Raw genomic sequence first — 16,539 nt, 5'->3', positions numbered from 1 at the left:
ACAGGAGAGGAGAAAGGACTTGCCTTTGTTAATTTTTAATTGCACTATTAAAACATTCCAAGCCAGTTATGCCCCCAAACACAAAGTTTTGCTCAGTCTCTGCATCTTACTGGAGACTTTCCTGGGACTGAAAAGAATGAAATCACTATTATACATTAGGAGCCCATCACAAAGTTTAAGTAGATGGCTAGACTGAAGGCTGCTTCTGGATAGTTATTAGAGGAGCTCCAGTAGGCAGAGCAGATAGCTCACACAGGTGCTGAATCTAGGGAGGGAGGGAGGAGAGGACAGAGAAGAACTGAGTTGCAGTTCTGGTCATCCACTGCCTCTTTCTTTCTCTAAGCTTTTACCATAATGATCTATCTTTTCTTAGAGATTTCTTTGTCTGGAAAGAAATGTATTTATTCAGACTCCAAACTTGCTACTCATCTCCTAGCTCTAACTTTAAAAGGGTTGAGGGAAGCCTTACTTACTTTCAAAGCCCTCTCTTTCCCAGCTAATGTTAATGATCTACCATGTACTGTCCTCTCTCCAGGCGCCAGGAAGTGGGCCACTTTTGGAGGGAGGGACAGCTCTTCTTACTTAGGTGGAATAATTCCAGAGTCAGGCAGTCTTAGGAAGAGGCACACTGACTCGCCTAAGAGAGGGGGAAAAAAAGAGAGCTGCTGTGTCGAAGAGAACATGAGTGCTCATTTCCCCCAGGAGAGAAAAGATGAAGCTGATTTTCTAAAATGAATCAGTGAAGTGGACGGTGAAATGCGACAGCCTGTCAGAGCGCTGGCTCAGGGTGCTGTGCTGCTCGCGTTCATAGCACACGACAAGGATTGCTCTCGGCTCCACTGGCAAGATCTGTGGGGCTCTAGTTATTGTCATGAATTAGTAACTGAGGCTGACCCTGCTTTGAAAAAAGTAAATTGCCAAGCTCAGAAAGAAGCACAAGGACCGTCTGAAATTCAATTCATACCGGTCCATAAATGAGAAAACTTTGGCTCAAAATAACTCTATGTAGAAGATCAACATTTTTTTCTCAAGTGAAAATCCAGAATGAATGTGGAATTAAAACTTTATAATTTGGGTTTCCATGAATACACCCTGTCTAGCTTTCAAAAGTAAGCCCATGCTTAAATGTGTTCTAACATTAAAGCCAAGAAAAAAGCATACCCTCAAAATGCAAGTGTAAGTAGTCACTTGAAACAACTGTTTCTAGGGCAGAGGGATGCAATACCCCAATCATTTAGATTTCCAAGTGGGATTTTAAAATAAGTAGTAATCGTTAGCCTAGAGAACATCATCCATCCCCATAGGCTACAACATTGCCTCCTGGAGTTGTGCAACCCACCGCCCTGATGGAAATAGCACAGAGCAGGGAACAGAGATAAGGCCAAGACCAAGAAGTAACCACATGGAACTCCTGCCAGCACTATGTGGCTACACATTCCAGGTTCTGTTATTTACACTCCTAATGATCTCAGCAACATAATAAAATATACTCATTAATATTTTTGTAAAGCATTGTACTTTTTTCTCCATGGCTTGATAAAACATGAACTCTGTGGACGAAACAAATGATTCGAGAGAGAACAAGATGCTCCAATTATCTACTGAACGTAAGTTCTGGTGAATTCAGTGAAGAATAACTTTCAGAAGAAAACCGGATATGCCCCATATCCAGTGTTTCTTAATTTTCATACTGTTGAATTAAATAAACATAATGTAGAAATTATACATTTTCTATGACAATCTTTACATGACAACTCAGGGAAAAACGACACTAACATTTCATATCTCACTTTAAAATCCTGAACTGAAATTTATGATTTTAAGTTAAGAAAGAAAATACTATAAATTCTAACATTATTTTGAGAACCGTATTTGGAACAATTTAAGTTTCTATACTCTGTCCACACTGCCTAACCATAAACTCTGTGAGAGTAAATCGGGTAAGCTAAAGAAAGGCATTCCACTTAACAAACTGGGTTCTTTAACACAAACTGACGTATTTCCGTACATATTTATAAGGCTTGGTGGTTATTATTAGGCTGTAATTGCAGTTGTTCTAACACCTAATAAGCCATGGTTGGAAAAACAAAGGCAGGTTAATTTGTGATTTCCTCTACTCATTCAGAGGCAAATTAAGTGTCAAACAGCTAATACAGAGCATATTTCATTTTATGAGATTTTAATTTAATTCTGCGCCATATCGTTGATGCCTTCATATAGGGTGGTTTATCTAAAAAGAGGAGCAATTTATAAACCTCTTTCAATAGAATCATTAATGATAGGATATGATAGCATAATTATCGCAGTGCCTGCCATCCTTCTAAACAGAGATCTGTTGGCATTTCCATCATCAACACACGTCCTGTTTCCAAGAGACTTACCATTTAATTCATTACACTGGCACCAGAATAATCATGTGTATGAAACAGTGAGGCTATCCCCCAATTTTGTCTACTTACAATTAAAAATATTTATTCTAAAAAAATCAGTAAGCTAACTTGATTTCATTGTCTAGAAGCTAATTATAAAGCAAGCATTTTGGAATTCAACTTCTAGATAAAATCATTTTACTTTTCCAGGTTATCCTCTAAGCAAAGATGTGCTTTGAAGATTTCAGTAACCAAGTCATATTCACCTACATTACCCTCCACCCCTAAAATGATCTGTCACAGGCATATCTACATTTGCATCTAAGAAGGTGCCAAAGCATCCCAGGGATTCAGGATTGAGCCAGGCCAGAATAGAATCTCTGAGTGTTTGTCATGCCCCCAATTGTCTGGATGCTAACTCTCCACATTTGCTGAGAGCATCCTGCTTTCAAGGATGCTCACAAGGGTGCTAACAAGAACATGATTTCACTGAACTCTTCGAGTTGCCATTTGGAGAGTCAGGTAAGGCAGGTAACTCTATTTTCATGGAACGGTACTAATATATGGAAATTGTAGGTTGTCAATTCCCAGCACCAACAAGTGCAAAGCAAGAGCACAATTCAAGTTCTTTGACTGTTAGTCTGCTGTTTCCAGACTGGACCCTTTGAAGGTCTGTGGAGCATATTTAACTAGGCACCTGAACAAGTGACTGCCTGCAAATCTAGCAGGTACGGTGACCGCTAAGCAATGACTGATCAGACAAGAATATTGGGCTGCAATGAAGGCACACAAGGTGCTTGAGGAACAGCCTCTGTGAACAACCTTTGAGACTGCCCGCAGAGGTGATATTTGAAATAGGCCTTGAGGGACTTCCCTGCAGGTTCAGTAGTTAAGACTCTGCGCTTCCACTGCAAGGGGTGCGGATTCACTCTCCAGTCAGGAAACTAAGATCACATGCTGCTTGGCAAAAAAATAGAAAAAAAAAAAAAAAGAGAGAGAGAATGAGTTAGGCCTTGAGGGTAAGGAGTTTAAGCGGGAGTTTGCCATGCAGGGAGGGAAGACCACTGAGGGTAATGCAGGGAGAATGTCACGTTATAAAAGCACAGAGATGAGACTACCCCCAGCTTCCCAGAGACCACTTCTTAAGTTCAGAGTCACCACCCAGAACTCTGCAATGCCCAGCAGTCCCAGGAGACAATGACATCCTCCCAGCACCTTCCAAAGCTTCTCTTTGGAGCTTCAGGATTATCTACCAGCCTTACAGGATGAATCTTAGGTTACTAAACATTTAGGCAGCTAGAGAACAATTTAGTCAATTGCTGCTAAATGATCCTAAACCTTGGCTGAAAAAGCAGGAAGTATAATCATCTCTCAGTATCTGAAGGGTTCCAGGACTATCACAGATACCAAAATCCATGGATCTTCAAATCCTTTACATAAAAATGGCATAACATTTGCATATAACCTATGCACGCCTTCCTGGAAACTTCAGTCATCTCTGGCTTACTTATAGTACCCAATACAATGGAAATGCTACAGCAATAGTTGCCAGTGTGCTGGAAATTCAAGTGTTGCTTTTTGGAACTTTCTGGAGCTTGCTTCTCCAATATTTCTAATCCAAGGTTGGTTGAATCCTCGAATGCAGAACCCCCCAAAGATACAACGGGTCAACAATACTAAAATCTACAAAAATCCCAGCTCAGCAGCCATATAGGAAATGCAACCCTCTCCCCTGGGTTTCTCCAAACTTGACCTGTCTTATCCCGTGGTGTTTTTATCTCTAGCAAGCTAATTCTTTAGATACGCCAATTAGGACCTAGAACAAACAGTGATCTATACAAGGGCTTGCTATTCTTACAATTCTGCCAAAGAACCAAGACTTGGGATTTTAACTGACAAATTCACATTTGAATTTAACTACAAGGCAAACTATAATGAACCCAGAGGAATTAGTTCATTTTATCATCTTGTTGTTTAGTGGCTAAGTCGTGTTGGACTCCTTGCAACACCACAGGCTCCTCTGTCCATGGGATTTCCCAAGCAAGAATACTGGAGTGGGTTGCCATTTCCTTCTCCAGGGCATCTTCCCAACCCAGGGATTGAACCCAAGTCTCCTGCATTGGCAGGCAGATTCTTTAGCTGTGGGCCACCAGGGAAGCCCTCATTCTATCATATGAATTCACTTTTTGAAATTTCTCTATAAGATGAGTTTTGAAAGAGTGAAGTGCTCTGAAATTCCATAGAAAATCTGATCCAAAGTACTTCATCATTGCAGAGACTTGAATCTGGGTGAAATCAGTCCTGTGCATCTCCCAGGTTCGGTGGGCCCTTGCTGGTTCTGTACCACAGAGCACATCCTCATCTGAGAAGCTTGGGTCCCATCGGTACTGCAGAACTTTGGGAGAGCAGGATGAATTCCATGGCATATTTCAGCCTGAATTTGGAGTTTTCTTCCCTTTGTAAAGGGAGCTTTAAATGGTCCTGTTGGTTTTATCTGAATGTATTTTTAGCAGGCTTTAGAACTTCTGAAAATACTTACTCGTGTTCCAGTGTAAAGTCAAAGAATAAGTCACAAGTTTCTGCATTCTCTCTAAATATCCACTTCTCCTTTAATGCTTATAGAAGTCTGAGCACAGATTTATGACTTACCTCCAGGCAAATCTGCTCTGAAATTACAGTTCAGTAATGGGAGATGGATCCAAAAAACTGTGGGTAAAATATTATATGTGTACTTGGGCATATAGTTAGGGCTGTTAATATCAATTAATTCTGTTCACAGAGGAGGACTTGTTTTAAAACAACTTCATTTTTCTTTGACGTATATGTAATTACACAGCTGTAACGAATAGCCAGGGAGATGCAATCTACCATCCAAATAACTAGCATTATTCTTCAAAGTATTTTTGGGGCTTTCTAACTTTACTGTCTCAGAATGAAGGGTAATTACCAGACATGACTAAATGTAAAATCTAGGCCATTCAAAGGGCCAGCCCCTCCCAAAGGTTGACTCCCCTTGTTACAGTATACATCAGTTTTCTGGACAACACTACAAAAGAAGGTCATTTCAGTTTAGGTACAGGCTATCCTGAATATCTGATCTTTTTTCCCTCCAAACTGAGTGATACCACATTTATTTCCAGGACATTGTCTTCTTCTTTTTTTAATATTTATTTTATATTAGAGAATAGTTAATTAACAATGCTGTATTAGATTCAGGTGCATAGCAAAGTTACACATACACATATATCTACTTTTTTTCAAATTCTTTTCCTGTTTAGGTTATTACAGAATATTGGGCAGAGTTCCCTGTGCTATACAGTAGGTCCTTGTTGCTTATTTATTTTATATATAGTAGTATCTATGTTAGGGACAGGGACACGCTGACTGCCTAATCAAACGCTACACATTTTATAAAGTGCGTCTGAAAAATTCAGTATCTATATTAGGGCTCAGATGGTAAAGCGTCTGCCAGCAATGCGGGAGACCTGGGTTCAATCCCCGGGTTGGGAAGATCCGATACCCTGGAGAAGGAAATGGCAACCCACTCCAGTACTCTTGCCTAGAAAATTCCATGGATGGAGGAGCCTGGTGGGCTACAGTCCATGGGGTCGCAAAGAGTTGGACACGACTGAGCGACTTCACTATGTATATGTTAATCCCAAAGTCCTAATTTATTTCCTCCCACCTTTGGTGACCATAAGTTTGTTTTCTATGTCTAAGAGTCTGTTTTGCAAATAAGTTCATTCATATCATTTTATTTTAGATTCTGCATATACGTAATATCATATGATATCTGTCTTTTCTTCCTTTTCTAATGGATGTTAGTTATCACCCTCACTCCTGCCTTTTATCTCTGTGTAAACCATGTGCTCGATCACATTTGCCATTTTGTTTGGGTGACGTTCCCATCAATCAAGTGACTGTTGGAGTAGACACCACAGGAGCTATGAAAATTTACCATGAAAATTTCATTATGACTCATTGTGATCCCTGGAACAGGGCTTTCCCATTAATAGAAATCAGAGCATGAGAAACTTCAAATCCACTCTTGACCAAATACATATTCTGAGAGGGAACCTTCCATTAGGCCTCTGCTTTTTTAATTTAGTATTTAGAGGCCACAGAGCACACATCAGCAAAAATATATAGGAAATACTTGCCAGCCACCTCGTATGACAGGCATTCTTCAGGAAGCAGCGGGGATGTGCTTCAGTGAGTCCAGGAACAGATAGGCTTGCCATATTTCAAAAGTAAATCTTAGACTTCTATCACAGCTCCCAAGCCCAGTAGCTGTGTTGGTAACAAAAACCCTGAGATGGTAAAAGCCAGTATTTTGTTCTGTTTCTTTAATGGGCAAAGTTGTAATACTTACACATGCAACGGAGGGATCGGAGATGGATCATAATGGTAACGGCCCTCGTGGTGTCTGGCATCAATTGGTACAGGAGGATGGAATGCAGGAAAGAGATGAGGAGGGTCTGAAAAGGAAAGAAAGTCCAACCTGTATAAACAGAACACTTTGAAACAGAATTTCCATACATGAAGCCACATCACCACACTGTCTTCACAACTGAGGCTGAAATTAACCTGAAGAATTTGTGGAAGAATTCTTGAAAGTTCAGGACCAAGCAAATAATCCAGCAAATGAGACAGTAGAGCCACTGACTGCAACCTGAACCCAGACAGGAGAGCAAGAAAGAGGTTCAACATGTGCCCCTTGCCTGGAAGAAAGACTGGCCAGGGTGCAAAGGCTGCAGGAAGCCACCAAGCCAAGAGGAAGAGACTCTAAAACACTTTTATTTGCATTTATTGTTTTGGCCGCATCACATGGCTTGTGGTATGTTAGTTTCCCAATGAGTGACTGAACCCAGATGCTCAGCAATGAAAGTTTGGAGAGTCCTGACCACTCAGCCACCAGGGAATGCCTCATTTTTTACTTTTAAAAAGACACTGTCATGTGAATTTTAATATTTTATTTACTTATTTGGCTGTGCCCGGACTTGGTTGTGGTATGCAGGCTTTTTAGTTGCAGCATGTGGACTGTAGTTCCCTGACCAGGGATCGAACCCACACCCCCTGCACCGGGAGCTTGGAGTTTTAACCACCAGGGAAGTTCTGTGAAGTGAACTTTTCTAGTTTTCATCTCTCCCACACTTGTAAGGAAAGGAGTTCTTTCAAAAGTACCTGCTAGAATCCATGTCACATGTAGACACACACACACTTTTAAAAAATCCAAACGCATGCTCCGTCCCACTCCTCCTTGTCCTAGGTCAGGCTTCCAGAATCCCAACACAAGGGCAGCAAATGTATAGGTTGGCCAGAGATGTTACATGGCCTGACAGAGGGACATTTGGAGTAAACTGGAGGTTCCTTTCCTGCAGCCCCAACATTCCCCTTGGACCAACATTCCCTTGGCCTCCTCTCCTGCTCTGGCTCAGGTCAGGAATCACTGTTTTGAGGTTTCTGTGTGTACGCTTACTTAAAATAGTTCTGCTCCCACTTGCCCTGATTATCTCTGACAAATTTGAAAATAAACTTTTTTTTTTCCTAAATAGTGATTCACTGAAAGAACTGAAAATAGCTTTACCAGATTTTATCACGAGGAGCACCCCGATACTAAAGTTTTTCCTGAGTTTCAAGAAGCAATAAAGAAAGAAGTCCAAGATCAGGAGGGGAGCCTTCAGAACTCTGAGGCGATAAAACAGCAAATACCCCAGAACTCGTATTGTGAATGTTACCTTCCATATGTGGTCATCCTGGCAGCCTGCATGTATCTGTCACACCGCTGTTGCCCAGAACACTCCCAAGAATTGATGTGTACACCAAACAGGCCTCAGAAGGGCTATGAGCTCCTTCAAAAAGTCTGAAGATTTTGCCTAGTGTAGTAGGTGGTAAAAGCAATTCCAAATGAGACCCTGTGAACAGGCCCTGAGGAATGGCTGGAAAAAGTGACACAACCTCCCCATGGGGCAGGGGAGTGGGGTGTCAACATAGACAAGGGTATGGTTGCATCCTCCACTGTGAGTTTCCTTAAGTTCTGGGGGTGACTATTATACATGTGTTTGTTGAATTCAAGTAGTTTTCATTTTCCTCCCTATATATTTCTCTTGTCCAAATTTTCTCCGACAAGCATCTTTTAGAATGCAACTATAAAACCTTTTTTTTTAAAAAAGATATTTTACTCCCCCCCTCCCCCCCCCCCGCTTTTTTTTTAAGATTTTGCTCCTGCTGGCCTGCTTTGAGAATCTAAGAATATGATTAGGAGAATAAAATAAGAGAGAAAAACTATTAACGTATAGCCCTGACAGCACTACAGAGGTGCCCAAAGCTGAACTCCACCAGGTACAGAACCCAGAAGAAGAGGTTCTACAGTGCAGAAAATGTCCATTACTCACTGTATTTTGTACTTGCTCCTTATAAGATAAGGAGGGGGGGAATGGTACTGATAGAGGAAAGGAGTCATCTTGGTATTGTCTCATATCATTGACACTGTGATATCATGATGTACAATGATGCTGAAAATTCAACAGGGACACGCTGACTGCCTCATCAAACGCTACACATTTTATAAAGTGCATCTGAAAAATTCAGTTATATTTTAAATACATCACTTAGGACATTATAAAAGGATGTTGGAATTGTTTTGTTTTGCTTTGTTTTGCAACACAAATCTTGCTAGTTGGTGCACTAAGTTTAAATGTCCCACATAACCCAGGAATCCTGCAGAGCCCAAATGTCCTATTTCATTTAACTATTCTGGAAGAAACAGATGTATCCTTCCTAAAACAACATAAAATTCAGTGGAGTAATCTATTTCATGAATTTGAAAGTCTGACATCTACTCAGTGAATGTTTCATGGTCTTCAGTTTTGAATAATCCCAAGTGAATCTCTGCGGTTTGGGGTCAGGTCCATCAGGGGTCAGGTGGATGGCCAGCAGGCCCAGGTATGGTTCTCTCTCGTCCCCTCCTGTTAGCAGTCACTGCTGATGCTCATGGGCTTGCCTCTAGCAGACTTCAAACTTAACAGTCATCCATTCTTGGAAACTGGAGAAATAAACCTACTAGAACTTGGTGTAAATTAAGTATTCATACCATCTGACCCACCTCCTCAAGTTTTTCCTATGCATCATTTTAAATGGTGTCTTGAGTGACTTTGTGACGATTCTGTCAGACCTGGAAGATATTTTCACTTATTTACTTCTTGGTTCTTGGCTGTGTGATTAAATCCTCTCCACCAGATAAGTGGGTGCTAACTATATCTGCTTTTCTCCACGTGGGTGCAGCTGTGAATTATGAAGATGCACAAACCCAGATTTTTTCATACACACAAGAGCTCAAACTGTGGGCAGGTATTATACCTTCAAAATATGCCTCATATATCCAAAAAGTAACAGTCATTGTCTTTTATATGAGTATTTATAATTATGTTGCAGTGATTACACGCATAGGGGGTGAAAATCAGGCACACAGTTCTATAAAATCAAAAGCATTTACCCAAGCAGTATAAATCTTCACCTCCAGGGAAAACTGCAAGACGCTTATGGACATATAAAAGGCACTGTCATCTTTATATTTTTAAGAAATTATTTTAACAGGATTTTAACCCACTTTCTCTTTCTCTCTCTCACGCTCTTCCTTTTCAAAATGAGAGAGAAAACGAACAAGCATTGCAAAAATATTTAAAAGGAAAGAATTCAGGATTAGAATTAGTAATTATTGGGGCATTTAGTAGTTATTCCCCACTGTTGAGTATGTTTTGTGAGTTTAAAAGTTAATTCTGACAATGTATGTGATACATCTTACAGCATTGTTTGCTCAAAGTATTTATTTATGTTACAAGAAAATTCATGAATCCTGCATTCTGGAATTAGGTTAAATAAAGAACCAAAAATATGAATATGCTCTGACTTGATCAAAGACATCTGCTTTTAGTTTAAGCATTTTCATTCCTATTTGTTTCCTTCTTGATTTAGTTGAAAATAACTTCTTCTGGACTGATAAAGTCTGTGCAAACAATTACACCTCCTGTTAGTTATCAGTGGAAATCACACCTCTTAAGCCGCTTTCTAGTAAACGCAATGGAACAGCTCTCTTCCAATTCAAGACACGCTTGACCACAGCTTAACAGCAGAGACGAAGCATAAAAATCAGGACAAGCATGTCCTTTAACATACGTGGCATCACATGACATTAATCCTAACACATCTCTCAAAAAAAAAAAAAGAAGATGCTGGCGAATCCTCAAACGTGGAGTGCTTCTCTTGCCTCTCGGCTCGTCGTTTCTATGTGGAAGATTGCAATATACTCCATCAGAGGCCCAAGAAGCTGTCCAAGAAAACCCACAGGACGAGAACAGGCCGGTGTCGCCAGCAGCCACCATAATTATCCACCTCCCAGTTTATTATTTACACATGAGCAGCACAGCTGTGGAGCATCATAACTCAAGAGGATGTGTAATAAGTTACCGCACCGCAGCCATCTCCTGCTCTGGCCCTTGACAAAACACCACATGATGACTTTTCCAAAGTCAGGCGAAAACTGCTGAAGCAGAAGGAAGTGCCACTAAACCTGGCTCCCTCCTATTTATCATACAATTTCCTGACTGATGGTTCCACAAACCAGCTGCTAAGTGCTGTGTACTCTGCTGTCAGCAAACGAACGGGCTAAATGGAAGACAGGGAGAATAATGTGCAGAACTGGGGGAATCAATTTTACTGAAGGAATTAAAATTCTACCAGGTGGGGGTGAGTCTGTGGAGCAGTGGGAAGCAGTCAACTGTCCATGCTTTGGGTTGCAAAGATGATTTATTACAGACTCGCAAGGGGTTTGACTATTGGACCAAATGCCTCTTAGACTAAAGGGAGATTTGCCAAGTGCGTATTATCCGAGGCGCGAGTGGAAGAGTCTTTAAACCCCATAAATATGTAATTGGCTTGACGCATGTTTAAATTGAAATGCATAGTAACAATATTTATGCTGGGTATAGTTGTTGGTATTCAATTTCATGCTGGCTGTCATCAGGCTGTGCATTGAGGGTCTCATTAGGCATGAGAGGCATTGATTTTTGGGTCTCCTTACAATAGCCTGGGTTGATCATAAAACCTGTAGCCAGAGAAAGACACTCAGAGGTTTATCTTCAGTTGTTGCGTCCTTCTCTCAAGAAATAGTTTTAATATCCTCAGGCTATGAGATCTCTTGGATGCCATTTGGGGAGACTGTCTTTTAAGGTTTTAAATTTACATACAAAAATTGTAGATTAAAAAAGAGAGATCAAAGGCAGCTCCATTAGTGCCCTGAAGGAGTAATTCACCAAATGATACTTTAGTGGCCTGAAAGTGCCCAGGAAACAGTATGAGAGGGCCCACAAGAGTAAAACGCCCAGGGCATAAATTCTCTTGGCTTATTTAAATCCTGAAGTCATCTGTTCACTGACTTTGGAATTTATTCTAGACGAGAACTAGAAATTATTTTTCTTGTCATTGGGATCAGCCCTGACTGGAGGAATGTCCAGTCCCCTCCAATTCACTCAATCTCCTGCCATCGGTAGAAATAGTAAAACCCAATGTGGGCAACATCCATGATGCCAAAACCAAGGTAACCATCTAGCATAGCTCAAATGAGAGGTCTCAAGAGGGGAAGGGAGGGACCCTCACCTCTAATAAGATGACAGAGGGGCACCTGGGCCTCATCTCTGCCTCTTCCCACCTGGGCATCTCCACTCATCACTTTGGCATTTACAGACCTTTTCCAGGGCTCAGTGGCCTAAAGGAGACATCACTATGTGGACTGACTCCAACCCCCAGACTGACTCCCCGTTCAGACATCCTCATGTTCCTGCCTGTGAACAGGATTATACCGCGGACAGAGATATGCCTATGGACCACAAGGCACCAGAAAGGGGCTGATCTGGCCCCTCTGAGGACAGCCCCAGGATATCTGACCAGGATTATCTCAAGTAATAAGGCAGTTTGTGGTCCTGCTGGTCTGCTATGAGCGGGATTTATGGCAAGGAACCCCAAAGGGACCCCGCTGTGGATTTGCTGGGCATCCAGGTGGAATCATCCCATGAAGCATTTCATGGGGCATCTGGAATCTTCTTTCCGGTCTTACACTATGTGGTGTGGAGCTGGAAGTATCTCCAGAGTCAGGAGTGTAGACCATCTTGTTTATAAGACCCACTGTAACGTGGCACACATTTTAAGAAACTGTAGTTCTAGTATACTCTAGACATCTGAGAGATACCTTGCAGTAAAAAAGATCTATTACTTTTCACTTTATACCATGGCAGGAACCTTAACTTGTAGAGCATATGTCATGGGAGGCAAACTACTGCACCAGGCAGTTTTTGTAAATAAAGTTTTATTGGAATACAGGGGCTGTTCTGTTCGTATACCACCCAGAGTTGCTTTCACACTGCAGTGACTGCCTTGGTGAGTTGAGACAGAGAAACACACGGCCCATAAAACCTAATATATTTTATACCTGGAAGTGTATATACGTCAGTCCCAATCTCCCTCCCACTCTTCCCTTCCCCGTCATGTCCACATGTCCATTTTCCACATCTGAGTCTATTCCTGCCTTGGAAATTGGCTTATCTGCACCCTTTTTGTAGATTCTACATATGTGCCACAACATATGCTAGCTGTTTTTCTCTTTCTGACTTACTTCACTCTCTGTGACAGACTCTAGTTACTATAAGCACAGGAAGCTCAGCTCTGGGCTCTGTGATGACCTAGGGGGATGAGGGGTGGGGTGGGAGGGAGGTCCAAGAGGTAGAGGACATATACATGCATACGACTGATTTACTTCATTGCATAGCAAAAGCACAACATTGTAAAGCAATTATATTTCAATAAAAATAAATGAATACTTTTTTAAAATGAATATACTTCCTTCTAACCCTTACGAGAAACAGTTTGATGAACCTTGTCCCAGCATACCCCGAGAAAGCAATTCTCAGAAATGTTTACAATTCAGAAAACACACATGCCAATTTTTTTCTTTATGGATGTGTAGTTTTTGAGAGATAACATATTTAATATGTGTAAAATACTGATATGCCAATTTGTGACTTAAAAATATCTATAGAAGTGTCCATACTGGTAATTACTCTATGATTTTAGCAAAACCTATCACAAATAAATTCTAAGATAAAAATGATGATGGATAAAATTAACTATATATCTAGCAAATAATTGCAATAATCACTTAACATTTGCAAATTTAAGTTTTCTTATAAGTTAGCTAAAACATACACAAAGTTAACATAGGAAGCTGATTAACAAAACTATGTTATTTATAAAACCCAAACAACCTTCTGGCAACCACCCAACATTGCTGACTCCTTGTTTTTTTTTTTGGCCTCAAGGCAGTGCTTTAGGATCTTAGTTCCCTGACAAGGGATCTAGCCTGTGCCCCCTGCAGTGGATCTTAACCCCTGGACCATCAGGGAAATCCCTGATACCTCTTGTATAAATATCCATGGGCATTCCCCACTACACAGACAGCACTCTTTCTATTATTTCTTCTGTGGCAGCATGCAGATACATTAATTTGATCTAATATTCTAAATAGATCTAAACGCTACTCAGCACTGCACTCTGGTCATACACAAACCATCCAGGCCATACTCCTTTACAAACATAATTATGTGTTTCTACAAGAAAATAGTAAATAGCCCTCTGCAAGTAAATTAACAAGAAATCTGTCTTTACCACCTCAATTGTATCCTGGGTAGTGAACCAAAAATTGATCTCTCCCCTTCCTGGCCCCTTTTAACTTCTTTTACCCAACTAATCTTTGCAAGTTTTTCCACGAAAAATCATGTCTATTGTATTACCAATGGCAGAAACAGGCCACATGTGCCCACTGGCTGGCCAACAAAATCTTCCACCCAGAGTCTCTGGAATGCATCTTGCCTATGATCCCATATGTACCCATCATATTTTTGTTGTTTCTAGCTTTCCTGCCAAGATAAAAGAAAAAAATAAAGAGAGGGAAAGGAAGCAAAGAGAAATAAGAGAAGGTTTACAGCCATTATACCTAACCTGCAAAACTGTCCAAGGGAAATTACATGAAAACATATGAAGAGTCACTATATTTAAGTGACAACTCCATTAACTTAACTATGCTAATGGTGTATTTTCTTATGAAAGCACAGAAATTAAAAGATGGAAATTGGTTACCAGTGATATATTCTTATCTCAACGACCAGTTTTTTTTTTTAGTTGCTTCACTTGTGTCTTACTCTTTGTGACCCTATAGACTGCAGCCCACCAGGCTCCTCTGTTCATGGGATTCTCCAGGTAAGAATACTGGAGCAGGCTGCCATGCCCTCCTCCAGGCGATCTTCCTGACCCAGGGATCAAACTTGCATCTCTTATGTCCCTGCCTTGGCAGGAGAGTTCTTTACCACTAGCACCGCCTGCACAGCACAATTTAAAAGCCAAATTCATAGTTTGGAAAATGTACATCGGGCTTCAAAATGCTGATGAAGTGAAGGCGAAGACGAAATGTTTCCAGGAAAGCATTTGGTATCTCAGCTGGAACTACAGAAGCCTTAGAGACAGACTGAATTCAGAAGTCACCTGGCTTAGTGAGTAAACCAACAACTAACAACAATGATGAGGGTCTAGAAGTTGTGTCCTAAGCAAAATAAATCAACTGACAAGTGTTTCCAGCACTTTTGTGCTTCCTGGTGGTCCAGTGGCTAAACCTCTGGGCTCCCAAGGCAGGGGGACCTGGTTTGATCCCTGGTCAGGGAACTATATCCCACATGCTGTAAGACCCAGCACAGTCAAATAAATAAAATAAATATAAAACAAGAGCCCCCAAACATTTTTTTTCAATATTGCAAAATTAGCAGAAGTAGGTTGAAAAAGGTAAAAGCAAAAGAATACAATGCTTTACATGTCATAATACCCATGTCTGTTTCTTCGTGGGATCCTCTTGACAACCCTAATCATCATTCCCAAAGCTTTATTATTATTTCTCCTAAGTATTGTTTCTCCTTATTTCTTATTACCACACAATCCTGAGGAGTCAGAAGGGAAAAATTTCATGATCTGCTCAGAAAAGCTAAATGATCAACCCAATGTCACAGAAACCAAGGCCAAGTTGTTTTTTTTTTTCTACTCCACCACCAGAAGTGGCACTCCCAACATGATGGTCCTAGACACCTTCAAGGAGCCCATCTCAGTCTCCATCCTATTCAGAAGCAGGAACCAAGAAGAGCTCTCAGGCACACAAGCTCAGGTCTTCTGCATGGGATTAATATCTGCCTGGGCTGAGGCTCAGAGGCTCTGGAGAGTTCCACAGCATAGAATGATGCTGCTAGTCACAGACAGCCACCCATCCAAGTCAACCTTGGGAAATAACTGCGTTGGCCAAAGAAGTTCATCTGGGTTTTTCTGTACCATCTTATGGAGAAACCTGAATAGACTTTTTGGCTAACCCGATATTTTGAAGGCACTGGAAAACCTACAATGACCTTCAGGATGTGCTGCTGTGCTGTGCTTAGTCATTCAAGTTGTGATCGAACCCAAGTCTCCTGCATTGCAGGCAGATTCTTTACTGTTTGAGCCACCAGCGAAGCCTGTGTTGGTTGGATTGGAGGCCAAATAACAACAGCAGTGGACCAGGCCCGTACAGCACTGGAGGACTCTTTCAACTACCTAGTGGGCTAATCCAGGGCCCCAAAAGGCCCCACCATCTCTTTAGAATCCTCCCTGTGCAAGTTCCAGGTCCCCCTGACCTCCCCATGTTCAGAGTCTACTCCAGGCAAAGGCCTACATGCCCTGAGTTAAATCATCTCCCTGAAGTTCATCTTCATCTTCTAGCCCTGAAAGGCTACCTGCTTCCTGCCAGGTCAGGAGTCACTTCATGTAGACAAGCAGTGTCCCCACCCCATCCCATCCCATCACCCCACTAAGATGCGGCAGATGATGGTGGGCACTCAGAGAAAACCACCCTACGCTGGGTCTTTTCCAAGACACTGTATGTCCTTTCCCACCAAGGAAATGTGGACACTCCAGTGAATTCAGGAGACTTGAGTAGCCTGCTAACACCCATACGGAAAAAGCTCTTTGACACAAAAGGTTAGAGGTCAAAAGTTTAAAAGCTCATGACAGAAATGACAGGGGCCCCTTTGCCCCCACTCCCCCTTTTTTT

At 41.4% G+C, this 16,539-nt stretch overlaps 1 protein-coding gene across 5 annotated transcripts in view; it reads right to left on the bottom strand.

The window, feature by feature from the left end:
• The window catches only part of GLI3 (GLI family zinc finger 3), a 302,150-nt gene that overhangs the window by 128,057 nt on the left and 157,554 nt on the right, over nucleotides 1–16,539 (bottom strand). For all 5 annotated transcript variants that reach the window (XM_061165650.1, XM_061165652.1, XM_061165651.1 and 2 more), the window contains one exon: nucleotides 6,742–6,847. In XM_061165650.1, the coding sequence (XP_061021633.1) occupies nucleotides 6,742–6,847 (106 nt within the window). The remainder of the gene's footprint in view (nucleotides 1–6,741; nucleotides 6,848–16,539) is intronic.

The sequence above is a fragment of the Dama dama genome, chromosome 18 (genome assembly GCF_033118175.1).
Source record: "Dama dama isolate Ldn47 chromosome 18, ASM3311817v1, whole genome shotgun sequence".
Classification (NCBI taxonomy): Eukaryota; Metazoa; Chordata; class Mammalia; order Artiodactyla; family Cervidae; genus Dama; species Dama dama.
Note: the sequence above shows the minus strand (reverse complement) of the source record. Positions and strands in the feature narration are given on the sequence as shown.